Source organism: Pituophis catenifer, unplaced genomic scaffold (assembly GCF_029215685.1).
Source record: "Pituophis catenifer annectens isolate HBS135680 unplaced genomic scaffold, rPitCat1.0.hap2 SCAF_16, whole genome shotgun sequence".
Lineage (NCBI taxonomy): Eukaryota > Metazoa > Chordata > Lepidosauria > Squamata > Colubridae > Pituophis > Pituophis catenifer.
The window spans coordinates 18,590,662-18,617,624 of NW_027256896.1; the positions used below are offsets into that span (position 1 = coordinate 18,590,662).

The 26,963-nt window shown below is 45.4% G+C and overlaps 1 protein-coding gene across 2 annotated transcripts; it reads right to left on the bottom strand.

Moving 5' to 3' along the window:
- Nucleotides 1-777: 777 nt before the first annotated feature.
- Nucleotides 778-24,406, bottom strand: WIPI2 (WD repeat domain, phosphoinositide interacting 2). 2 transcript variants are annotated; one of them, XM_070954903.1, is made up of 12 exons: nucleotides 24,150-24,406; nucleotides 14,173-14,255; nucleotides 11,327-11,496; nucleotides 10,986-11,082; nucleotides 9,691-9,788; nucleotides 9,478-9,570; nucleotides 9,204-9,274; nucleotides 8,301-8,408; nucleotides 7,817-7,981; nucleotides 6,249-6,356; nucleotides 4,606-4,739; nucleotides 778-3,392 (listed from the first exon to the last, which is right to left on the bottom strand). In XM_070954903.1, exons 1-12 carry the CDS (start codon nucleotides 24,221-24,223, stop codon nucleotides 3,280-3,282), a joined length of 1,314 nt encoding a protein of 437 aa, XP_070811004.1. In that variant the 5' UTR covers nucleotides 24,224-24,406; the 3' UTR covers nucleotides 778-3,279. The 2 variants fall into 2 exon arrangements, with proteins under 2 accessions (XP_070811004.1, XP_070811005.1); XM_070954904.1 differs by lacking the exon at nucleotides 778-3,392 and adding an exon at nucleotides 3,424-3,483.
- Nucleotides 24,407-26,963: the final 2,557 nt, after the last annotated feature.

The following is a 26,963-nucleotide window of genomic DNA, read 5'->3' on the forward strand; positions in this document are numbered from 1 at the left end:
GTGCTGAAACTGACTAGGCTGTTTACTGCAAGGACGCTAGCCAGATGAATACCGATGGATGCTGGTAAGCAGAGGCAGAATTTTTACCCCGTTGTTTTCCTCCCCAAAAACTGTGCATCTTATACTCTGGAGCGTCTTATACTCCAAAAAATACAGTACTTACCTTTGAAACAGCTACTAAACTGCACTTACGTTGTGTTTTGTGTGGTCATTCAAACCTCAGCAAACCCCTTTGCTGTTTTCTCTTGTCATACTTCCTTAGACTTTTCCCCTTGTTCTCAATGGTTTCCACCCAGAACATCAGAAAAATCTTACATTACAATGAAACAAAATTCCTCCAAGATGGCTGCATTTAAAGCTGGGTGTGCAAATTTTGTTTTGTATTAATGCACGCAACACCCAGACGCACAAAAACTCAGAAGACGAAGAACATCTAGTGGCCACGTAGTGAATGGCTTAAGTTTTCCATTCCGGGAAAGCTTGGCCTATTCGTGATTCTTTCCTGAAATCTGAATTTCAGCCCCATCGTGGCACCTGGGAGATTCCTGGTGCACTTTTAAGGATCTCATTTTGACCCAACTCAACAATAACAAAAAAGCAAAACAAAAATAAAAACCCTGAATTGAGATAATAGCAGGAGAAAGGTGGGGGGGAAAAGTTTGTTTTTCCTTCTTGCAAAGACACGTACCCCCCCCCTCCATCTTTCTTTTCCTGCATTTCTTCCCAGCAAACATTTTCATTAATTTAGGTTCCCAGAAGAGAAAGCCACAATACAGGAAGACCTAATGATCATTTAATCAAAAGGAGGGAAAGGGGGAGGGAACCCCGAGAGGGCTAACGTTCTATGAAAAAGAAAAAAAAAACCATTCACACCCAAAAAAGGGGTTTTTTTTCCACATCATTTTTCTTCTTGGTGCATGGAAACAAATCTCAAAGGTTCAAAACAAAACAAACAAACAAACAAAAAAAAATGGAACAAGGCATATTACAGCTCAGTAAACAAAAGGCAGTTTTTTTTTCCCCCTCCGATTTTGGTCACACTTTCATCCAAGTCCTGGCAGTTGCAAACAAGCTTGGGTTGTTTTTTTCCCCATGACACAACAACCTTTGCGCAAGCTGTTGGAAGTGAGAAATGACACAACAGGTTAGGCCATGTAACACCTTCGAGAGGAGGTGGAGGAGGAGGAGGAAGAGCTGCAACCAAGGAGACAAAAAATAAAATAAAATAAAATAGAATAGAATACAGGAACATGATTCCATTTAAACCTTGAACCACAACTTAAGGAGGACACGTGGGCCTTAACTGACGTGCCAAAAACGAGTTCTTTCTTCGAAGACATCCTTCAGAAGTCACTCCAAAGTTCAGGCTTCACGTCCTTTTAACCGCCTAGAGCGAACTGTTAGTGGCAGTTGTGATGGAAGGGGGGGGGAAAACGCACAGCAATACAATATGCCAAATGTAAGGATATAAACCTCCCGACCAGAGAAGGAAGCTGGAAGAAAAGAGATTTAAGGTCGATATCCACAGGAGCTGAAAAAAGGAGAAACAAAATAAAATAAGGGTTTTGCCCAGCAGCAGAAAAACAAACCCGAGATAGATCTAGGGAGTTGAACTGTTTTCTCAAAAGAGTTTTAAGAAAGCTACAGACAGGGAAAGGATTTCAAGTGAGGCGAGTAGATTTATACAGCTCGGATAAAACTAACGGCAAGAAGGAACATACTTTCCGGTTAAGAACTTAACACTTGTTAAAGTCAACATGCCAGCCAGGGTTATGACAATCGTTATGAAGCCCGGGGGGGAGGAAGGGGGGATTTTGGTGTAACAAACCATGATGCTGGTAACAAGCACAGTCGGTTTCCTTCACTCTTCAAGCAAGCAAATAAAGCAGGACAGATTTGGTATGTCAAGACCAAGCGTGCAGCCGAAGAACGCAGAAGGCGGCTTAAACTGGGATCCCAAGGAACAGGGCAGGGAAGAGTTCCAGATTCAAAAAATGGAAAAAAGGGATCGAGAGAGACCCACATCCCAGCAATTCTGGAGTTTACGCAGAGATCCCAAAACATTTAAGGGATTTCAGGGATTGCCAATGTGTGCACCCCCAGATGTTCCAATTCATCGCTTGCCCTCAAAATTCAGATCTCTCCATCGCCTCGTTGTTTGCCATCAATATGCAAGCTATTGTGGTCTGCCGAGCCAGGATTCCTGGCTTCACACAGCTTCTAAAGATGGCTCCGAAAGACAGATAAAGCCTTTTTCTTCCCTTCTCTCTCTCTCTCTCTCCTTGGCTGATTCAAAGCCTTGTCCTTTATAGTGGAAGAAGGCCACGTTGGAAGAGACAAATACCACAATCCCACAAACGAGGCAGAATCAGGAAAAGTTTTAATTACCAAAATGTTCTGAAGAGCCAGGGAGAAAGCAAAAAAAAAGAAAAAAAAAGATACAAACCAGAGAAAAGAGATGGAGGAAACGGATCATGAAAGGAAAGAGGGGGAGGGGGGAAGATTCAGAGGAGGGGGAACGTTTGATCTTTAGTAAAAGTAGTGTCTCAAATTCTCCAGGCACGCCTCTTAAGCCGTGCACCAAAAAAAAAAAAAAAAAGCCACTCGGATTTTCTCTCCTTTTTTTTTTTTTTTTTAAAAAAAAGTATTATTTTCTTCGTCCAGGCAGAAGAAGCAGCAGCTAAAGCATCTTGAACTCATCCTCGCTGCTCTTCCTTCCCCTCGCCAATGCCCAGTGTGAAGTTCGCAAACTTTTGTTTTCTTTAAGAAATTAAAAAAACAAAACAAAAATGCGGTCATAAAATGAATCGGCTCGCCTATTTTCACTTGGCACAAGGAGACATGCAAAGCTCAAAGGTGCTGAATAAATAGCAAAGGTTGGTTTCTTTTTTTTTTTTTTTTTTTTTGTTTGGCAACAACGAAAAAATATACAGGTTATTTCCTGACGGCTAAAAAAGAAAAAAAGAAAAAAAGAAAAAAAGCAGGAGGCCACCGAAGTGAAATCTAGGTGTGCGTTTCCACCTCTGGGGGGAGTATGGAACCGCCACTACAAGCTAGGATGGGCATGAGTGTGTGTGTGTGTGTGTGTGTGTGTGTGTGTGTGTAGGTCTGTGTGTTATGCAGGTTTTGCTTGGAAACGATTTCAGAGGGAAGTCTGTCTTCCTTTGAGGATCACACGCGCTTGGCTCAGGCCGAAGTCCATAGCAGCGTCGACACGAGTCCTCCGGAAGCATCAGGCCGGCGTTCTCAGCTTGGGGAGTGCAATTCACAGGTTGAAGTTCAATCAGTCCGAAGGATCATGGGAGGATGCTCGCTGTCTTCGTCTAGCCGCAGAGCGCTGATGTCGTCCTCCAGGCAAACGCCGCCAACGGCCCCCAGATCTTCGTTGTAGACTGAAGGGAGACGAAAAAGAAGACAACCGTTCAAGAAGTGAAGTGCCTCCTTCTCGGTGGTCCGTGGAGGTTCTCCATCATCCGGGGTCACCTTGTTTGGACCATTGGGGAAGGGGGGAAAACGTTTACTTTTAATTAGGTGAAAACCGCGGGAACATTCAGAGTCGGTTTTCACACCAGCCTGTGCCAATAGTGTTAGGGTGTGTGTAAAAAGTATTTGTTGCTTGTGCAACGAGCAGAGCAGAAACACACAGGGAAGGAGATAAATGTGCAGCTCGTGTGAGAAAAATACTTTATATACAAGATAATAAGCAGTCTCGGTGTAGGTAAAACAGTCCAAGGTCATAAACAGTAATATCAGTCCAGTAAGTATCTTCCCTTACCAAAGCAAACAGACTTTAGTAACTCTCGGTATACAGTACCATATAACAATCCAGTCTAACACCAATCAGTAGAAAGACGCAGGAAGCAACAGGAACAGGATCAATCAGGAACAAGGAACGCTTCTCTGCGCTGCTTATGTATGCACTGTAGCCTAATTACAGGGTTCAGCAAACCCTGATTACGTGGCTCAGTTGTTTCTTAAAGAAACAGATATATTGCCTGACCAACAAGTTAGGAGTAAGCTACAAGCTGAACCTAACATTCTCCCCATTGGGCAGGACAATATACACAATAGATACAGAAACAAAAATACACATCCAAATCATACATTGTACAGTGGTATCAGTTACATTTCAGACTCTTAATCCAAATCTTTCACAACAATTGGTGTGTTTAATGGCACCTTGCGCTTTGGTAAAATTATCGGCAATATTTTACCGGATATATATCGGATATATCCAAATAAAACTGTTCTTTGAGGAATTCACCTGAGTGTTGTTTGCTACGGGTGTTATTACTTGGAACCCCTGACAATAAGCTCTTCCACCAAAGAGCAGGAGAGAGACCATCTCCACCAACCATGACCGTCAACCTAGAGATGGACAAGTGGTAGAAAGACCACCTACGGAGTTCTGTTGTCTATCGTGGTTGCCAAGGCAATGGTGATGCAATCAAGGCTTCCCTCTTAGTGTCGACTGACAAAGTGACAACCAAAAGACGGGCCTTTTGAGCCTAGGGGCCTATTAAGTCATATGGATGGCATTCTCCCCGACGGGGATCCCTGCAAACTTCTCGGTCTACAAGTGGAAGGTTCCTGTGTGGTTCTTACCGTGTCTTGTGGGCGAAGAAGGCATATAAGCAGCACCTCTGGTCACAGCGGCACTGTAGGTCTGTGCTACCAAGGGTCTGTCGTGAGAGGCAGATTCTAGAATTTCATTGGCTGGCTCCATGCTGCCATCCAACCTAGGGAAACAGACAAGGATACCTCAACCCGGCGTGCCCTGGTGGCCTCCACAGCACAGCCGGATGTTCGGCAGGGAAACTCAGCGACGCTGGCAGGAAATCAGCTTTATGAGCTGCGGTGGTGCAGTGGTTAGAGTGCAGTACTGCAGGCTACTTCTGCTGACTGCCGGCTGATTGCAGTTTGGCAGCTCGAATCTCACCGGGCTCAAGGTTGACTCAGCCTTCCATTCTTCTGAGGTGGGTAAAATGAGGACCCAGATTGTTGGGGGCAAGAGGCTGACTCTCTAAACCGCTTAGAGAGGGCTGCAAAGCACTGTGAAGTGGGATATAAGTCTAAGTGCAATTGCTTCTTTCCTTTCTTTCCTTTTTCTCCCTCCCTTTTCTCCTTCCTTCCTTCCTTCCTTCCTTCCTTCCTTCCTTCCTTCCTTCCTTCCCTTCCCTTCCCTTCCCTTCCTTTCCTTTCCTTTCCTTTCCTTGCCATGGTGGCACAATACTTAGAATACAGTATTGCAGGTTGACTCTGCCTACTGCCAGGAGTTCAATCCTGACCGGATCAAGCTTGGATCAGCCTTCCAGCCTTCGAAGGTGGGTAAAATGAGGACCCAGATTGTTGGGGGCAAGAGGCTGACTCTGTAAAACCGCTTAGAGAGGGCTGCAAAGCACTGTGAAGCGGTATATAAGTCTGCTATTGCTATTTATTTCAGGTCCAAAAGACTCCTTCAGCAGAGTCTAACTTTAATCATTTTGGCACACTGGTGGTCCTTGATTTACAATGGTAACTGAGGCCAGAATTACGGGTGTTAAATTGTGCCGGTCATTAAAGGGTCATCATGTAACTGATCCGATTTTATGAGGGTTTTTTTTCCCCGAGCAGTTAAGTGAATGCCACAGCTGTTAAGCAATCCACAATGGCCATTTTTCGGTTGTAACTCGAGAACTATGTCTACTGGTTTTCAGACATGACTGGATATTTCAAGAAAACATGCGCTCAAATCTTTTTCTTCGCTGTCACCGAAGACCAATTCAACAGCTCTGTGTTAGATGCTCTGTGCCCACCACGTATTTGGAAGCCCATATTATGAGTTTAGGTAAAGGTTCCCCTCGCACATATGTGCTAGTCGTTCCCGACTCTAGGGGGCGGTGCTCATCTCTGTTTCAAAGCCAAAGAGCCAGCGCTGTCCGAAGACGTCTCCGTGGTCATGTGGCCGGCATGACTCAACGCCAAAGGCGCACGGAACGCTGTTACCTTCCCACCAAAGGTGGTCCCTATTTTTCTACTTGCATTTTTTACCTGCTTTCGAACTGCTAGGTTGGCAGAAGCTGGGACAAGGAACAGCAGCTCACCCCATTACGCAGCACTAGGGATTCGAACCGCTGAACTGCCGACCTTTTGATCGACAAGCTCAGCGTCTTAGCCACTGAGCCACCGCATCCGATGGGTTTAGGACCAACCCTCAAAAGAAGAATTTTGTTGAAAGGGGGAAGCAACAGCGAGGGAGGGGGACTCACTTGTGCTGTTTCATCAGTGTGCATTCACCCCCTTCCTGAGGGTCCAAATTGTACATGTAGAGATACCCATCGGCAGCTGCTACCAACAGTCGGGGAATTTTCTGAATTCTAGAAGGAAGCAAAAAGATTCGTCAGCTAAGCACTGATGATGTCACCTAGGATGGTTATAAAACGTCCTGGAAGAAAACCATTAAGATCAGGGAGCACCAAAGCCCCCACAATTCATCAGCTTTCAAGGAAAAGTCTGCCTATTCACAAGTCTTGAAGCAGGGGAGTGTTAAAAACACTCCTTCATCCCAAATTGTTCATTCTATTGGGTCACCTCTGCTATCTGCAACTGACGGAAGTACAGGCGCATCGTTCAGCGTAGCACCGAGTTCAATGCTGAATCGGAGTGATGCCTTTTAGAGGCATGCAAGTGGCCTTCACGTTCTTTTGCATCCGTGCGTGGAGGGGATCTGCGCAGGGGTGGGCTTCAAGAGCCTTGGTAGTACAGTGGTCTAAGGCACCCTGTTATTAAGAACAGCTGCTTGCAATTACTGCTGGTTTGAATCTCACCAGGCTCAAGGTTGACTCAGCCTTCCATCCTTTCTAAGGTAGGTAAAATAAGGACCCGGTTTGTGGGGGCAATAAGCTGACTTTGTATAAATATACAAAAGGATGAAGGCTATTGCTTAGCGCATTGTAAGCCGCCCTGAGTCTCCGGAGAAGGGCAGCATATAAATCAAATTAAAAAAAATAAATAAATTAGCAAGGGGTTCTCTGCCCGGTTGCTGAGTGGGCGTGGCCATGGTGGGCGTGGCCTAGTCGGCCTCCTGCACCACGGCGGGGTACGGGGGACGTTTTTGCCCTTCCCGGGCTCTGGAGGCTTTTCTCGAGCCTCCGGGAGGGTGAAAACTATTTACCACCCTCCAGAGGCCCTCGGGAGGAAGGAAACGAGTCCGTTTCCAGCCTTCCCGAACTTCCAATAGGCCTGTTTTTCAGCCTCCCCGAGCCTCCGCACGCACCCTGCATTTACCTGCATCCAAAATGGGCCGCGTGGGGACTCCTGGGAGGGGCGGGGAAGGGCCAGCCAGGAGTGGGATTTGGGGGTTCTCCGAACTGCACATAATCTTAGCTAGAGGTTTTCCCGAACCCTCAGCAGCCTACCCCTGGATCTGTGGGGCAACAGGGGGAGGAGGAGGACTGTGGCGGAGAGGAGGAGGAGGAAGAGGAGGAGGAAGGGTCCTTGATGCTCTCTGAGCTTGCTTGTTTTCTTGCAAATGTTTCATTACTAGGTAACATCATCCAGGCTAGAAGGCAGTGGGTTTGTGGAGAGGAGGGGAGGGACTCTGGGATCCTTGGTGCTCTCTGAGCTTGGTTGTTTTTCCTGAAGACATTTCATGAACTATGTAATATTAGCAGTGCTGGAAGGCAGTGGGTTTTGAGGCTTGTGAAGAGGAAGAGGAGTCTCAAGGCTGCATGACTATGACCGAGGCTGCCCAGTTGTGAACCTGGAATCCCCCGAGGGGCTCCGTCAGCCTCCATCTCTACTTAAGGAAGAGCTCTCGTGCCGTGCCGCTACTCACGTGGCCAAGGCGCAGATGTTTCTGTGCCCGCAGAAGGGGAGCCGGACCGTGGCAAAGGCTCGGCCTTGGTTGAACATTTCGGTCACCTGGGCAGGCAGGTAGTTTGGGAACGTCCGAATGGTCTCCACAAAGTACCCCGTCCAGGTGGTGGGTTCCTCCTGAGGTCTGGGACGGAGGGAAGGAGGGAGGAAGAGAGAAGGTCTTCAAAACCGTCCCCTTAAAAACATGACTGTCCATCCAAGAAGTTGGGGATGGCTCTTCTTTTCAAACAGACCACAGGGCGTAGCCATCTCTTGTGCCGCTGCGGAAAACCACAATCTGATCCACAAAATTGTCGGCAGAGGTAGGACGGGACACAATCCACTCCCCTCTATCTCCTTCCCAACTTTTCTTTCTCTTGTAAGGGGGTTCGGCTAATGAGGCAAGCCAACCCCTTTCTTTCAGTCGCCCCAGGTTTAAGCAAATTCAGCCGCCCAAAACTTACTTCTCTTTCACAGTCTCCAGCTTGAAAATGTGCACCGTCTCTGTGTTACTGGAAGCCGACAGGAACATGCCGTCCATGCTGAAGGCCAACGAAGAGATGCTGACGCACCTGGAGGGAAGAAGCGAAGAGATGGTGGGTCAACCATGATGCAGAGGGAGGGGGGGGAAGGAAGGAAGGAGAGAATAGGAGGGGGAGGTGAAAGGAGGAAGAAGGAAAAGGAGAGAATAGAAGGGAGGGAAGAAAGAAGAGAATAGGAGGGGGAGGTGAAAGGGGGAAGGAAGGAAGGAGAGAATAGGAGGGAGGGAGGGAGGGAGGGAAAGAAAGAAGGAAGGAGAGTATAGGAGGGGGGTGAAAGGAGGAGGGAAGGAAAGAAGGATGGAGAGAATAGGAAGGGGAAGTGAAAGGAGGAAGGAAGGAAGGAGAGAATAGGAGGGAGGGAGGGAGGGAGGGAGGGAAGGAAGGCAGGAAGGAAGGAAGGAAGGAAGGAAGGAAGGAAGGAAGGAAAGAAGGAAGGAAGGAAAGAGAATAGGAGGGAGGGAGGGAAGGTAGGAAGGAGAGAATGAACGGTGAAAGGATGAAGGAAGGAAGGAAAGAGAGAATAGGAGGGAGGGAGGAAGGAAGGAAGGAGAATAGGAGGGAGTGAGGGAGTGAGGGAAGGAAGGCAGGAAGGAGGAAGGAAGGAAGGAAGGAAGGAAGGAAGGAAGGAAGGAAGGAGAGATAGGAGGGAGGGAGGGAGGGAGGGAGGGAGGGAAGGAAGGAAGGAAGGAAGGAAGGAAGGAAGGAAGGAAGGAAGGAAGGAAGGAAGGAAGGAAGGAAGGAAGGAAGGAAGTTTTGTTGTTGAAACATTCGGAGACAGCCTTAAATCCCCCCCCCCAAATCTTTAGATTGCAATCACACAATCACCTCTTCATGCCCCTTCGGAATTCAAAGAGCTTCTGCCCCTCTGGAATGGAAAATACCCGGATCACCGTGCCCTGCGGGAGAAAAGAAGTCCAACTTTTGAAGCCATCAAAGCCACCCTCCTTCTCGAAGGGACTTCTTGCTGTCTCTCTCTCTGCCTGGGCTCTGGTTCACTTGAGAACCTCTCGGGATCCACTCAAGTTTCCTCACCCCCCAGCACTTTTTTGTTTTGTTTTGTTTTTTCTTTCCAATCCCAGAGAAGGGATTGGAAACGCACCTTTTCGGAGGCGGTGGCCAGTTTCGTACCGCTTGCGTCGAAAGCCAGGGCAGCCAGCGGACTATCGTGAGCGGGGATCATGTTGGTAGCCCTCTGCGGAGAAGCCCGAGAACGGAACGTAAGACCTTAGTGCAGAATGGCGGCTCCTGCCCTCCCATCCACCCCCCCGATTTTTGGGAGTCCAGAGCCTGGCGGGAGCCTGCAGGACCCTACCAGGTTGATGGTGTCAAAAACTTGGACCTCGCCAATGGTTGCGCTCCCTGGATAGGCCAGATAACAGTTATCATTGTTTATGGACAGGGAACACAATCCTGAGGAAAAAAAAAAACAGGAAACGGCACGATTGGAGAACTCTCCTTTCCAAAACCGTCACGAAAAGAATCAAGATTAATGATGACGATAATATCCACCTTTAGTGGACTTTCTTTTTTTTTTTCTTGGGATTAGTATGGCTGAAGCCCTCTTTTTATATATACCGTATTTTTCAGAGTATAAGACGCACCTGCCTTTTTTGGGGAGGGAAAGAAGAAAAAGAAATCTGCCTCTGAGCAATTTTGCCTCGTTGCAGCAAACAGCCTGCTTTACTTTCAGTTTCGTTTTCAGCATAGCTTGATTAGCACAAAGGGAAAAAAAAAATCTGCTCCAGCAATTTACCTCCTTGCAGCAAGCAGCAGAGCCCTGCACAAAACAGCTGAGAGCAAATCAGCTGAGAGTCGGGAGGCCGATCCAATCAACTTGTACTAATTAGGCTGTGCTGAAGCTGAAAGGAGCTGTTTTTTCTTGCTGTTTGCTTGCAAGGAGGTAAACTGCTGTGAGGCAGAGGCCAAAGGGTGGGGGCCAGTGGGTGGGCGGGGCTACATTCGGTGTATAAGATGCACCTAAATTTTCACCCCCTTTTAAGGGGGAAAAAGGTGCGTCTTATACTCCGAAAAATACAGTATATATATATATATATACATATACATATATATATACATATATATATATATATATATATACATACACTCTGAAAAATACAGTATATATATATATATATATATATATATATATATATATATATATATATATATATATATATATATATATATATATATATACATATATATACATACACCATATTTTTCTGAGTATTTTCCCCCCAAAAAGAGGGTGAAAATCTGGGTGCGTCTTATACTCCAAATGTAGCCCCGCCCAGCTTTCAGTGTTTCAGTTTTCAGAGGCTGAAAAAAGCCTCAGAAACGAAGTTTCAGAAAAAAAGCCTCCAAACAGAGCTTCAGAAAAAAAGCCTCTGAAACAGAGGGTTTTTTTCTGAAGCTCTGTTTCAGAGACTTTCAGAGACAGAAAAAAAAGTTTTTTCTGAAACAGAGTTTCAGAAGTTTCGGGTGCTGAAAAAACATCCCCCAGAGGAACAAGTCCATCTTACTCTTTTGGACGGAACCAGCTAAAACGGGGAGCGGAAAGGTATCAGCGTCAGAGGAGGATCAAAGGAGAGTAAGGAGCATCTTTACCCGCAGGATTGGGGGGCGTCTCCCTGATGGTGTGCAGCACCTTCATATCCCGTATGTTATGTATGTACAGAGACTCTTCCAGGCAGACGATCAATCTCTGGGGGAGGGAAATTAAAAAAAGAAGAAGAAGAAGAGAGAGAAGCAGAAAGCAATAGCACTTAGACTTATACAGGTATTCCTTGAATTACAACCACAATTGAGCCCAAAATTTATGTTGCTAAGTGAGAAATTTGTTAAGGATCGAACTGCTGGCAGTCGGCAGAGTTAGCTTGCAATACTGCATTCTCACCACAGTGCCACCACCGGCAGCAGCAGCTCGCCTGAGTGGGGCCCCCACTCACCTGTCTGTTCAGCTTGACGGCCAGGATCGTGTTGGAGTAGCTGTAGTTGCAGATCTCCGTCCCTTTCTTGAAGTGGCAGACTTTCAGCTTGCGAGGCGCCCGGAGGCTCACGATGGCAACCAGGCTGCTGGAAAAGAGACGTTCCACGATGCACACGTCTTCAGTGTCATCTGCGGGGCGACCGTGGAAAGGGAACGGGGGTGGCACAAAACAGAGAAAGAACAACCAACTGGGTTAACTTGCAGGTTCAGGAAAGTGATCTGTCCCCGTCCACACACACACACACACACAAACACAGCCAGCCGAGGGTTAAGGAAGCACTTTGGCACACACCCAGGTCTTTATCTCCAACTTGGCAGCGATATATACACCGTCTGCCAAGTGCTTTTATTTCCACAGAACAGAAAGATAATATACTCAGCGTACAAAAGTCCAACAGAATAATATTCCTCTCAGCAGTTCCGGACAATGCTTTAGTGACTATCCAAGGTTTATTTTTGTTCGTCACAGGGATCACTGGCCACCACCCTCTATTATATAGTCTCTGGGGTGTGGTCCAGTGACTCAGTTCTAATCCCTAGCACACCTCCTGAGCTGCTGCAAACGTTTATCACGCCTTCGGAGGCGTGCATCCAGGAATGATGTCTCTCCCTCACTCTCATCCGAGACACCTGTCTCCCGACTAATCTCCTCTCCCTCGGCCGGCACCTGAGACAGTGCCAGAGGGGAGGGGCCTGGAGAGGGAGGCCTGGCTGACTCCTCTTCCTCATGCTCGGAGCTTTCTTCCTCCGATGGGATAGGCTCAGAGGGCGGGGCCACAACAGAAAGACCTCATGAGACTCAGCCCCCCACCCTCCCCAAGAAACTGTCTATCGTGTTTGCCCAAAAATACGACCTAGTCAGAAAGTAAGCCCTAGCTTGATTTTTACACATGCACCCAATATAAGCCCTATCCCCAAAATAAGCCCCAATTAAGACCCCCGCCCACTCCAGAGTGCACGGGTAAGAATTAAGCTAGGGTGGGGATGGGGTGGGGATAGAATGGGGTTTCTCATTTGAGACAAGTGGCTGTCCAGTCTCTTCTAAAAAGCCTCCAGTGATGGCACACCCACAACTTCTGGTGGCAAACTGTTCCACGGGTTAATTGTCCTCACTGTTAGGAAGTTTCTCTTTAATTCCAGGTTGCTTCTCTCCTTGATTAGTTTCCATCCGTTCCTTACTGTCCTGCCTTCAGGGGCTTTGGAGAATAGCTGGGCCCCCTCTTCTTTGTGGCAGCCCCTTCAATATTGGAAGACCCTGGTCCTTCTTTTCACTAGACTAGCCCTACCCAATTCCTGAAAAATATTCATAGATCCTTCCTTATTAAACAGAGAAATAGGATGAGGCATGCACAGGCAGAAAAGTAATGGGAATAACTTCTGACTTCCTGCCGGCTTCCCCATTGACTTTCTTTGTAGGAAACTGACTGGGAATGTTGGAAATAATGATCATGGGACTGCGTCAGCACTGAAGCAGCGACAATTTTGCTAAATTTCTATCCCACAGAGTCACGTGTCCCAGAGGCATTCTTTTTGTTAGCCCATTTGAAGTTTGTTGATTCAATCACTGCTACCCCACAATCCAGTTTCGCCCAATTGAAAGTTAGACACGAGAGTTTTAGCAGTACACAGATCATTTAAAAACAAGGGCAGAGGTACACAGGTCTAAGAGACAGACCATTTCCAACTGAACCAGAACATGGAGGCAGTCAATTAAACTACTGCCAGCCAGAGACCGTCTCTCTCTATCTCTCTCTTGTGGATCAATAGGTTGCCATTTCCAAGCACAGCCGCCTATAAATAGCCGGCCATATTTCAGCGCGAAGCTGTTAAGTGGGTGAAGGCGAAAGAACAAGAGGGGTAAAAGCCCTCTACTTGCTGGAGCTTTTGAGAGCTGTAAATAAAAAGCAGCTAAAAATTGGTGCCGCTAAATACATGCCAGTGAGACTTCCTGGATGGAGCTATTAATATAAATCTAACCTATCAAATGGCACTGCAGTCGGTGTTGGCCAACTAGGAAAAAGGACAGGGAGTTCATGACTTTAGGGGGTTTTGATTCATGAGTCCTTCCGACCAAAAAGACATCACTCTTTTTTTTTTTTAATTTGATTTATATGCCGCCCTTCTCCGGAGACTCAGGGCGGCATACAATGCGTTAAGCAATAGCCTTCATCCTTTTGTATATTTATACAAAGTCAGCTTATTGCCCCCACAAACTGGGTCCTCATTTCACCTACCTTAGAAAGGATGGAAGGCTGAGTCAACCTTGAGCCTGGTAAGATTCGAACCTGCAGAAATTGCAGGCAGCTGTGTTAATAACAGGGTGCATTAAACCACTGTACTACCAAGGCTCCTCTTGTTCTGACCTAGGCTTCCTGAGCCAGTAAAACACACGAGTGGTCCCAAAAACCTCTTTTATTGCAACAGCTGTGAGCCACACACAACAGGCATCATATAAGCACTGCACACAGAATAGCCCAATGCACACATTGTGGAGAGAGAGAGAAATTTCCCGAGGATGGGCTTCAGCACAGTCCAAGAGACTAAACCACAGTCTTCTTTCGCAGAAGACTCCCTCGTATCGGAAATCAGAATGCTCTCGTTCTAGAGGTAGCCCTCAACTTACAACCATTCATTTAGGGTCTGTTCAAAGTTACAGCAGCACTGGAGAAAAGTGGCTTGCAACTAGGAACTGAAGTCCGTACATCCTCACGTTGAAGAAGCTGAGAAATCCTGCCTTGGTCTGCGGCCGTAATTTAGGAAACGGTGAGACTGAGAAGGAGAAAAGAACCCCCAAAAAACACTTACTGCACTCGTAGATCTGCTCCAGTTTATCCACAGAAGAGAGAGAGAAGAATTTGTACCCCAACACACTGCCCACAGCCAAGGACCTGAAAAATAAACAAGAGGTCAAACAAGGATCCTGATTTTAGGGGATCGTGACGAACCCACATTCATAGCAACTCTTCCGAGACCTTCAAATGCCGGACATCTGTAAAATCCAATGATAAGCCTTTACGTTTCTTGCAGACCCCAACAAAACTGGACACAGATCAATAACGGGCCTGGTAGCTCAGCAGACTAAAAGCATTGTGATTAACACCAGCTGTCTGCAAATACTGTAAGTTCGAATCTCACCAGGCTCAAGGTTGACTCAGCCTTCCATCCTTTCTAAGGTAGGTTAAATGAGGACCCAGTTTGTGGGGGCAATAAGCTGACTTTGTATAAATAAGCTGACTTTGTATAAATATACAAAAGCATGAAGGCTATTGCTTAGCACATTGTAAGCCGCCCTGAGTCTCTGGAGAAGGGCGGCATATAAATCAAATTAAAAAAAAATAAAAATAAAAATAAACCTAGCTGTTGAAGGGAGGGACAACTCAAAACAGAACCGCAGGACTTATGACTCACTGCTTAGTGACCGATTGACGTTTTGACGGACCTACCTTGGGAGCTACTTACAACCTGGATTTGAAATTACGACGGTCAGCCCACCCCACCCCACCTCCTTGCAGTCACAGGACCAAACTCCAGGACACGGCTACATGTATAGCCATTTGCGGTGTCCCGTGGTCGCTTGACGATGCTTTCCCGAAAACTGGGTTTTTCGGCAAATCTGCAACCATCGTGAATAATTAGTTCGCTTAATGACTGCGGAGATTTATTTAATGGCCACTGCAAAAACAAAGACATGAAAACAGGGCCGTGAGGAACTCGTTTTACGACCGTCGCTGCTTACAAGTGTGATGGGCACACTCCGCCACAGTGTATTGTATTTCTATTGGGTTGATTTGTTGGTGTCAAGTATTTGCAAGCCATTGGCACATGTGTCATATAGACACCAGTGGAGGCAGAGAGTGTCTCCACCCCTATGTGGAAAGGAGGGGCTTACCCTGAATATAAAACCCCCTCCAACCTTTTCCACCATGCGCTCTCTCCATCTCTCTCTTTTCATGTTTGTTCCTCATGAGTCTCTGTTGTACGTAGTTAATATGATTTATCATATGAATAAATACGTTTAAGACATTTATTTATGCATCTGCCTCTGAACTCTTCTATGCTCCTGGGTGTTTCTACGATCCCAATTCCACAGCTGGCACCGAGTTAAGTCATATTTTGTCTACAGCAAAATTCTTCTGTTTGAGAAGGCCGGGAAAGGAGAGAGAGAGAGAATATTCTCTCTCGGTTTATTGCAAAGGCTGCTTATATCCCCAAGAGAGAAATAGCTATCGATTATAAAAACTCATTTGTATCTCAGCACGGGCACGAATCACTCGACAATTCATTTTCTTTTCGAAAGTACAACTTGGGCAGAAAACGAAAACGGTTCTCTATAATGCGCCCCAAAGGGAAAGTCGGTATTTTTAATCTAGTGGTTTGGAAGATTATTTATAGAGTTTACACTACCCCTTATTTATAAGTCACTATCAATTTTAACGGACTCTAAAGCAAGCAGAACTCACAGTGTGTTCTCGCTTGCTAATGATTTAGGGGGAGGGAAAAGAAGAGGGGAAAAAAGAGACTTGGTGTTGGGAGAGCAAAATGCATTCATGATAATCCTGTCATCTGGCAATGAGAAATATTCGGCACAATGGGTATATTGTTTTATTGCCCTCCAAGGAGGGCGGGGGGCGGGAATGCAATTCAAACAGAGTCAAGGCTCCCTTTTGGGGTACGTTGGAGATCACGAAGCAGAGCCAAGAGTTTTGGTCGGATTCTTTTTGTTTAATAAGAAGATCAAACGGGATCTCATAATGTAAGCCGCCAGAGAAGTGAGTGGGAAATTAACCAACAATTGGAATTTGTTACCATGAAATGGGATGCGGGGCCACCAGCCTCGCTGGCTTCAAACAAGGGTTGAGCGAATGGATGGAAATCCTGCAAATCAATGGTTATTAGCTTTGATGTTGGTGGGTCTGCCTCTGAAGACTATCTTGCTGGTAGACTCACCGGTTTCGACAGAAGAGAATATCTGTAGCTCTGGGTTGAACTGGGGAGTCCATGGTGCTCTCTGAGCTTAGATATTTTCTTGCGGACATTTCATGACCCAACTAATTAGATATTAGTTGGGTTATGAAAGATCAGAGAGCAGCAAGGGGAGGGAGGGAGGGAGGGAGGGAGGGAGGGAGGGAAGGAAGGAAGGAAGGAAGGAAGGAAGGAAGGAAGGAAGGAAGGAAGGATCACTAATGATAGTGATCCTTCCTTCCTTCCTTCCTTCCTTCCTTCCTTCCTTCCTTCCTTCCTTCCCTCCCCCCTGCAGCTCTGAGCTTTCATAACCCAACTAATATCATTAGTGATCCTTCCTTCCTTCCTTCCTTCCTTCCTTCCTTCCTTCCTTCCTTCCTTCCTTCCTTCCTTCCTTCCCTCCCTCCCCTTGCTGCTCTGAGCTTTCATAACCCAACTAATATCATTAGTGATCCTTCCTTCCTTCCTTCTTTCCTTCTTTTTCCTTCCCATCTCTCCTTCCTTCCTTCCCTCCCCCCTCCCTCCCCTTGCAGCTCTGAGCTTTCATAACCCAACTAATATCATTAGTGATCCTTCCTTCCTTCTTTCCTTCCTTTTCCTTCCCATCTCTCCTTCCTTCCTTCCCTCCCCCCTCCCTCCCCTTGCAGCTCTCTGAGCTTTCATAACCCAACTAATATCATTAGTGATCCTTCCTTCCTTCCTTCCTTCCTTCCTTCCTTCCTTCCTTCCTTCCTTCCTTTTCCTTCCCATCTCTCCTTTCTTCCTTCCCTCCCTCCTTCCCTGAGCTTGGCGTGTTTTCTTGCAGAAGTTTTGTTACCCAACTAGGTAATAGAAGGGCGGCGCTAGAAGGGCAGTGTTGATGTCCCTTGCCTCTTACCATCAATGTTCTTTTAAAAGGAGTAGGAATTGTGGTGCTTATGTCATTTTCCTGACACCCACCTTCTTATTAGAAGCCGAGAGACATCCTGGCTAGCACAGAATCCCTTGCCTGGACTCCATCCCCGAAAAAGGGCCTAGAACCACCGAAGAAAATAAAGTAGGGGGCCAACCTCCCCTCCATTGACAACAAAGGTTTCAAATGTTGAAATCCTGCTCCCCTTTTGCTTCGATTGTGTAGAAGCAATAACTCCTTCAATGAAAGACACGTACCGAGACACAAAGACACGTACAGGACGCACGGAGTTAGTCAAAGTGAAATGGCACCGGAGATCAATTAGCAACCGCCGAGAGAGATGAACATAAATAATTAAGCCTACGCTTGTCAGGAGGACAGAACATATTGTGGCGAAAATGTTGGCGTTGACCGTCCTTTCCAGTCAAGAGATTCACTCGCCCTACCAGGGTGTCCCCTTCTCTGTCCCTACCAAAAACTTTTGCTGAAACGGCTCTCAAAAGTTTTCAAGACCAGCCCTGCGTGCCGATTTTTTTTAAAAAAAAAAAATGCCCAAAATACAGCTCTCTAAATATAGCACGTACAGGTAGTCCTCGACTTACAACAGTTCATTTAGTGTAACCATTCAAAGTTACAACGGCGCTGGAAAAAAAATGACGTGGGGCCGTTTTTCACACATCCCGGCAGCGGTCAGGTGATCAAAATTCAGAGTCTTGGCAACTGGCATGTACTTACGACGGTGGCAGTGTTCCCAGGGTCCTGTGATCCTCTTTTTCCGACCTTCTGACCAGCAAAGTCAAGGGGGAAACTGGATTCACTTAACCACCCTGTCGCTAATTTAACAAGTGCGGTGATTCGCTTAACGGCTTCCCCGTGGACTTTGCTCGTCGGAAGGTGGAAACGTGACACCGCAACAGTCATAAGTGTAAACCAATTGCCAAGCTTCTGAATTCTTTTTTTTTTGAAAAAATTTTTTTTTATTTTTAAACATAATAAAAACGTTTTATTTAAAAACATAAAACCATCTTCAATTACCCATAGAGTGTCGGTTGGTTACAAGTCTTTTGTGCATCTTCACCGTCTTCATAGTTTAGAGTTTACCTAAATTCTTATATTATCGATCTAATATATATCTATATATTATTGTCCTCATTGATCATTTATAGCCGTTCTTCCCTCATTTTGTACAAAATATTCTAAGATTTGAGTTACTTTATATTACGACATTCATTTCATCACTAAATCGATCCAATAATAATACATCTTGATGTTGTATTTTATATAATTCTACAATTCTTGTATTATAAAAATCTCTTATCTTCTTTCACTTCCATATTTTTTTTATCTAACCATCGATAAAATAAGTCCCACATCTTATAATATTGTTTATCTTCTTGTTCTCTAATTTCAAATGTCAATTTGCCAAGCTTCTGAATTCTGATCACACGACCAGTGGGGATGCTGGAAAAGTTGTAACTGTGAAAAACACTCGCTTTTTTTCAGTGTGACCTTGAAAGGTCCACCTAAACGAACCGTTGTAAGTTGAGGACTACCTGTAGAAGCAACCAAACAACTTTCCTATTCTCAAAGTAGGGAAGGTTGCTCAATCGCAAATCTGATATTTTAATACCAAGCAACCACTGCAACGCAAGCGAAGCGGGACGTGACATCTTCCTTATCTGGCTGCAGCATCTAAAGCTGGAGTACCAAGTGGGTGTAAAGTCAGGTGTGCCTACACAAACCCAATGGAACAACCTGGTCTCCAGCAGCAATCGGCCCTGAAATTTCGCAGGAGGCCTGGAATGAGCCACCGATGAGAAACATTTTGTAATCTTATCGACGGACGCATCAGCGATTGTAGCAGCAAGACGGTGAAGCAACGACCTAAAGGAGAAGCTACGGTTGGATACAGACTGTGTTCGTGCACACCGCTTCAAAGCAAAATGCGGTTGGTCGGGCTCCGACTTCACGGGTTGGGTGACTCCCCACGCACAATTATCTGAAAATGCGGTTCATGACTTGGCACTGGGCACGAACCCAACAATATGGCTAAAAACCAACGACCACTTAGATTGGCGAAGAGCTAATGCAAATCCTTGCTCTTGTTATATTCCATTCCATTCCATTCCATTTTTTCTATTCTATTCTATTCTATTCTATTCTATTCTATTCTATTCTATTCTATTCTATTCTATTCTATTCTCTATTCTATTCCCTATTGTATTGTATTGTATTCTATTCTCTATCGTATTCTATTCTCTATTCTATTCCCTATTCTGTTCTATTCTATACGTGGCGCTCCCATGTGACCCCCCTCCTGCGCGAGCTGCACTGGCTCCCGGTGGTCTTCCGGGTGCACTTCAAGGTTTTGGTTACCACCTTTAGAGCGCTCCATGGCATCGGACCGGGGTATTTACGAGACCGCCTTCTGCTACCAATAGCCTCTCACCGACCAGTACGCTCCCATAGAGAGGGGCTCCTCAGGGTGCCGTCGGCCAAACAGTGTCAACTGGCGGCCCCCAGGGGGAGAGCCTTCTCTGTGGGGGCACCTACCATCTGGAACGAGCTCCCCCCAGAGATACGGAGGATCCCGGACCTGCGCACGTTTCGCCGTGCTCTCAAAACTTTTCTATTTCAGCAAGCTGGCCTGGCCTAACTCCCCTCTTTTAAATTTTTTTAATTCGTGATTTTATAAATTGGGTGTTTTAATCTGTGTTTCGGCCAAAATATTTAATAATTTTAAGGGATTTTTAATATTTGTATTATCTGTATTTTATCTTGGCTGTTCACCGCCCTGAGTCCTTCGGGAGTAGGGCGGTATAGAAATTTGATTAATAAATAAATAAATAATAAATAAATATTCTCTATTCTATTATTCTATTCTATTCTATTCTATTCTATTCTATTCTATTCTATTCTATTCTATTCTATTCTATTCTATTCTATTCTTCTATTCTTATTCTATTCTATTCCTATTAACTTTCTCCTATTTTGATACCCATGCTTCCCCTTTTTTGCAAGAATTAAACCTACTTTGCATTCAAGAGATGAGGCCTCTGCAGCAATTCGGTTCTGTATCCTCCTGCCAACTCACAAATGTACACATACACACAAGGAACCACCGTTGGAGCTAGCGGAACAAGCCACACAAAAGGGGAGACGGGAACAGCCAAAGCAGCTTAGGGTTTTTCCTCCTGAGTCATCCACATAGAAAACCTCCGAGCTGGCTTTCCAATCCCGTGGTGTTTAGAGCGAGCACAGAAAGTTTTGCTCCCATTCAAGCAAAACAAACAGAAAGTTGAGAGACAGTATAGTTACTTTCTCAACTGTTATGTTGTGAGAAAATTGTGTGAAAGCAGACTGTGACAAGATGGGGAAAAATTGGCTTCCGTCTCCTTCCCTGCTTCTCCATTTCAATATTCCTAACTTTGAATTTAAAAAAAAAAAATTACATTTGTTTTATAAGACGACAAAATTTTAGAGGAAAGAGTCAGCATTAATAATTAGCTAAGTTAGGAATTGTCCCAAAGATATTTTTAAAAGGCAAATGGACTTTGTTTTTCCTTAAAATCGTTTTGCTTCTCATCCAAGAAACTTCTGTTTAATAACTGAAGAAGCTTCTTGGATGAGAAGCAAAATGTTTTCAAGGAGAAAATCAAGAAAGTCCAGCTGCCTTTTGAAAAACATCGTTGGGACAACCATGACTTGGATGATTGAGAATCTCCATAGACGTTTAAATAAGTCAGGAATTGTGGTTTTGAGTTTTCATTTTTGTTTATTACCTGAGCCTCTTTAGCTGGACTTAAGAAACTGCAAGGTGTTTATTTTTTAATCACTGCAAAGACAGAAAGATCTGACAGAGTGAGCTGTCAGAATGTGCTTCCTTAAAGCAATATTTCGTAATCTTGGCAACTGTTGAGATGGGTGGACTTCAATTCCCAGAGTGCCTGAGTCACTGCTGAGTACTCTGGGACAGTGTTTCCCAACCTTGGCAGCTTCACGATGAGTGGACTTCAACTCCCAGAATTCCCCAGCCAACAAGGTCCATATCCATAGTTCCAGGAAAGGAGGATTCCCTTAAATAGGGGCTACCACTGAGCAGGCCTGGCCAGAGCTGAATTGGCAACAAATCTAACTACAAACTCCTTAGAACTGAGAATAACTTTATTGTCACTTTAAACAGAGCCTTGGTGGTGCAGCAGACTAAAGTGCTGTTAAGTAGCACTAGCTGCCTACTGCGAGTTCAAATCTCACCAGGCTCAAGGTTGACTCAGCCTTCCATCCTTTCGAGGTAGGTAAAATGAGGACCCGGATTGTGGGGGCAATAAACTGACTTTATATAAAAAAAAACACCGCTTTGGGGGGGGGGAAGCCCTACTAAGCAGGTATATACAAAAGTATGAAGGCTATTGCTTAACGCATTGTAAGCCGCCCTGAGTCTCCGGAAAAGGGCGGCATATAAATCGAATCAATCAATAAATAAATAATAAATAAATGTACACTAATCGGCATAGATTAAAATAAAATTTCATTGCAAACAGCTCTGGAAGGGTCACCACCTCCAATATACACTACAGAAACATGACAACATAAACAAATGCAAAATTATGCATATACCCACATATATTATATGACACAGAAACAACGCAGTATAGTTCTGATGTACTATGGCGAGAAAAAAAGAAAAACTTTTCTGGTTTTCAGATTCTCCTAAATCAGGGGTCAGCAACCTGCAGCTCTACGGTAGATGGAGAATATTTAGGCAAGTGGAAAGCATGGCTGTCCGTGCCTCAAAACATACTAACCCGGTTAATTAAATCTGAGTTAAAATGAAGTGGACCTAGATGACTGCTCTTCCCCCCCCCCAAACCAGGGGTCAGCAACCTGCGGCTCTGGAGCTGCATGTGGCTCTTTCACCCCTCTTCTGCGGCTCCGTCACTCAAAATATGCGTCACAACCGCCAATGTGCGACACCCGGTGGCATGCAATTTATTGTGCTTTTCAACTCCCGGTAGGCCAACCACGGATAAATCCAAGGAAAGAAAAGTTTCAGAAGAAAACAGAACATTTAATTCAACTACATATGCTAGTTTTGTGGCCGCTCAAGAAATAGTCAGGCACGGGAAGAGTTTTGTGGCTCCCGGTGTTTTCTTTTCTGTGGGAAACGGGTCCAAATGGCTCTTTGAGTGTTTAAGGTTGCCTACCCCTGTCCTAAATCGACCCTGACTGTCCTTTGGAAGGGCAGATCCTGAAGCTCAATTCAATTTCTTTGGCCACCAAATGAGAAGAGAGGACTCTTTGGAAAAGACCCTGATGTTGGGAAAGATGGAAGGCAACAGGAGAAGGGAGAAGGCAGAGGATGAGATGGTTAGGTTGTGTCATCGACGCAACAAACACGATTTTGGACCAACTCCGGGATACAGTGGAGGACATGGGAAGCCTGGTGCGCTATGATCTACGGGGTTGTGAAAAGTCAGACACGACTACAACAAAATCAAACCAGGGTAAACATTTTACATGCAATTTACATGTTCATGCAACTCTAAGCCACATACATCACATGCTAGAGTTAAAAAAACAATCAGAGGAGGAGAAAATACCCCGTTTCCCCCAAAATAAGACATTCCCCTGATAACAAGCCCATTCGGGCTTTTGAGCGCATGGAAATAAGGTTGAGTGATTATTTCATGGTTCAAAAAAAATATAAGACAGGGTCTTATTTTCGGGGAAACACGGTAGTAATACCCTACCACCCTAAATTACTACATCAGCGAAGGAAACACGAACCGAAGGAATAAAAGTCCAATTTAGAATAGAATAGAATTCTTTATTGGCCACGTGTGATTTAGATGCACAAGGAATTTGTTTCCGGTGCATAAGCTTTCAATGCACATACAACAATATAGATTTTTCAGGTTGCAAAAGCACGAGATGTTTAAATCCCAATTACTGCAGGTTCGAATCTTGCCAAGGCTCAAGGTTGACTCAGCCTTCCATCCTTTCTAAGGTGGGTAAATTGAGGACCCAGTTTGTGGGGGCAATAAGCTGACTTTGTATAAATATACAAAAGGATGAAGGCTACTGCTTAGTGCATTGTAAACCGCCCTGAGTCTTCGGAGAAGGGCGGCATATAAATCAAATTAAAAAAAAAAAAAAAAAGGGATTTTCTCAATGGAAAAATGCACGTTTTTCTCACCAATCCTGCACTCTGGTTTGCATTTTAAGTGGGTTTTCTCTGGAATCACCATTCTACTGCACCCCAATTTACTTTTTTTTAAGTAGGTCCCACAGAGGCGGGGGTAGGACAGCAGGCCAGTCTCCCCGATGAGACAAATCTCCCCCCCCCAAAAAAATCTTGGTTAACCTTCCATTCTCCCCCCCCCCACCCCATCCTGCCTTTATGAAACCCACCCAATCAAATAAAACCCTTACCTGGGACCACCCTCTTTCCCCCTCCCACAACTGGAGTTTGGGGGGGTGGGTGGGGGTGTCCTGCCCACACTTGGAGGCCTCTTAAGAAGAAGGCTGAGCTGCCTTCCCCTTCCAGGATGGCTCAATGGGCTCCCCAGCCCAGGGAGAAGGGCTGGGCTAGATGGCCTCTGGGTGCCCCTTCTCCCCACTCCACCTTTTTTCTGGGGTGAAAATCCCAGCAGGGGTATGGCTTAGGGTAGTCTTTCCACCTCCTCCCCTTCCCCCCTTCCCTACCACCACCACCACCCCAAGGCCCATAATCCACAACCAGCTGGGAGGGGGAGGGAAGTCCCAGAAGGGAGGATGGAAGCCAGGGACATCTTTGGCCACGCCCCCCTCTTCCTCCTCCCCCTCCCACCCGCTTTCGAATCTTGGCTCCTGCCTCCAGGCCCCCCCCTCCCACACACCGCCGGGCACGCGCGTGCGCGCTCCCTCTGGCCACGCCCCCCTCCCTTACGTGTTGTCCTGGTTGAAGTTGGCGAAGAGCAGTTGGCCGGAGCCGGCCTCGCCGCTCTGACTGGCTAAATTCATGGCGGCCTCGTCGCTCGTCCTTCGCCGGGCGGAGGAGCGCAAGAAGGGCGGCGAGGCTCAGCCTCGGAAGCGCCCGGCCCGGCTCATCATCATCATCATCATCTCCGGCCGTCTCCTCATCTCCCCTCACAGCGGCGCCTTGTTTACGCTCGGCTTAGCGGCCGAAGCCCTTGCGCGCGTGCGCCATCCCCGCCCCTCCTTTCCCAGCGGCCTCTTCGCCCTCGCGCAGGCGCGTGGGAGGAAGGACGGGAGGGCCGCGGGGGCGCCTGCGCGGTGGCTCTTTTTGAGAGCCACCGAACTGTTTGGGGGGGTAGGAGGAGGCTTTTGTGCGCGCAGGCGCAGTTCCCCTTTCTGCGTGCAGATTTATTTTTTTTTGCAGAGTGAAAGAAGATTGGGGGAAAAAAATAACCAAAAGGCGATGAAATGATAATTCGACCACGGATGCTTGTTAGGAATGCTTAGTTTAAAAATTGGCTCAATGATTTAAAAGAAGAGCCCAGCAAATAAAAATAATAAAGCAAAGATCTTTTTTTTTTAAAAAAGTTTTTTATTAGTAATTCAAAATTAAAAACATTGGACGTAGATATGACATCACTGGTCCAAAGCATCTTCCAACACTTTAAGTTAATACATAATATACTAATGATAATGTAATAATATATTCCTTACACCTTATACATTATTTAAACATAGTATAATAATAGCCATTTATACCTTATTCCTATACAATTATACATATCTATACCTACATATACCTGTCTATACAATTCACATACATATTTATCAATAATAACGTATAGAATTCTGGTCTAACACTACACATTTGTCTCGGCTATCCTCCTTTTATCTAACCATTCATAATAATAATAATAATAATAATAATAATAATAATAATTATTATTATTATTATTATTATTATTATTATTATTATTTTATTTCTATTTCTTTATTTCATAGAATTTTGCCCAGATTTTATAGTACAATGTTTCGAATAAAGCAAAGATCTGATTTATTGGCCAGCTTAAGGAAAGGAGTGCAATGAAACGCCAGATCAAGCCAATGAATAAAGTGAAGCATTAATATTTGGGGGTGGGGGGGTGGGAAATACAGAAATAGAAAAAAGGGTACCAATTCATCGTGTATAATAATACTCATTTCACTCTTCTTGCAATTTCATCGGAGAAGCAAATTCGAAGAGGTTTATTTCACCCAACTTGCAATGGAACGTTTTATTTTCTGCGATAAAGACGATGCTTCTGGCCTGCAATTTTTTTTTTCCTCCCTCCAGACAAAATCAAGGGCGTTAGGAAATCATGTTTGTCCCCTAAGGCCATTTCTAAGCTCATTTTCTCATTAGTTTAGATTAGCAAAAGGGCCAGACCAAAAGGTGAGTCGGGAGGCTGCCTTTTGGCTCCAATTAGCGCTGTCTCCCATTAGCCGATAAAGCCGGAGAGATTTGCTGCTTACCCTGAGCCTCTTCGGAGGATGCCAAGATCGGTTTGCATGAAGGACAACAGATGGTGGTGGAAGAGAAGGGAAATGAAACAGCCAGAAAATTGAATCAAAAGAGATTTGTGGTGTGTGCATTTTGTATGTGTACAGAAACACAAAGGGCTTATTAATTTCCCAGTCTCTGGTTCTGCTTCGTCGGCCAGCCTGATTTCCCTGGACATAGAGAAAGGTTTTGTAAAGCTTCATTTCTAAACACACTTTACCTGGATGGCATCCATTTTTGGTGCTGAAAAAATCACCTGTACCTCACAGGTGAGGGACGCGTTGTACTAAGCAGGCAGAAGGACCTCCAGCTAACATCTCAAGATTTCTAGGTTCTACCATATCGCAAGATCTAAAATGGACACCCAACATCAAAAAGTCATCAAAAAAGCACAACAAAGAATGTTCTTTCTGCGGCAACTTTTGGCGCAGAAGTCCAACTTTTGCTCCCCTCAACTATTGCAGAGCCTACCATGGCTTGCTCAGTTCAGATCTTTGTAGCAATAGTGTCAGGTTCCAAGTAATGCATCCATTCACAAATTGAACTCCGAGGCATTTGGTTTTCTCAAAGAACAAATTTATTTAGATACACCATCTTGGCACTAACTGGTGAAAAGCCAGTACTGAAGTTCCCGGGCTTTTCACCCCCAATATAAGTTTCTCAAGTTTCCAAAACAAACTGTCACATTGTCCAACCAAGATGGGAGCTGGTTGCTTGGTGACTTCTCTTCCTCCTCCTCCTCCTCTGGTCAGCCAGCTGTTGGAATGTGCTTACTCATTGGCTAACTCTGATGTTTTGGCCAAAGGCTCCATCCTCCCTCAGCTCCAAACTGTGTCAAACTGAATTCATGTCGGAATACCCAAGGATACAAACAACCCCACACCCCAATCAAATTCAGGCGTGACAAATATACCCATCACAGCATTTGGATATCTTTTCTAAGGACCTCGTGGTTACTCTACCAATGAGTTGGCCAACCTCAAATAAGCTCCTACAGAAGTCCTTGGAGATGCTCCTTAGCCTGCAGTTCTGGCAATGGGCACCGGAGGGCAGAGGCAATAATCAAATAAAATGGTTTTTTAGAACCAGAGATGTGAAATCCAGCGTAGTATTTTGATAAGAGAAAGTGTATCTCCACCAGGAGATAACAAAACAGCAGGAGGTCTTGCATCCACCAACTGGTTCTTCACCCAGGTAGATGCAGATAAGCTTTTGAAACTTGAAACAATTCAGGATTCAAAATCT

Bases quoted from the DNA above. Each gene is read 5' to 3' on its own strand.
- WIPI2 (XM_070954903.1), bottom strand. From the start codon at position 24,223: ATGAATTTAGCCAGTCAGAGCGGCGAGGCCGGCTCCGGCCAACTGCTC. The intron at 9,275-9,477 runs GTGCGTTTCCAA...TTTCTCCCGCAG, and splicing joins TGGCCACCGCCTCCGAAAAG to GGCACGGTGATCCGGGTATT. The intron at 6,357-7,816 runs GTGAGTAGCGGC...GCTTCCTTCTAG, and splicing joins AACATCTGCGCCTTGGCCAC to AATTCAGAAAATTCCCCGAC.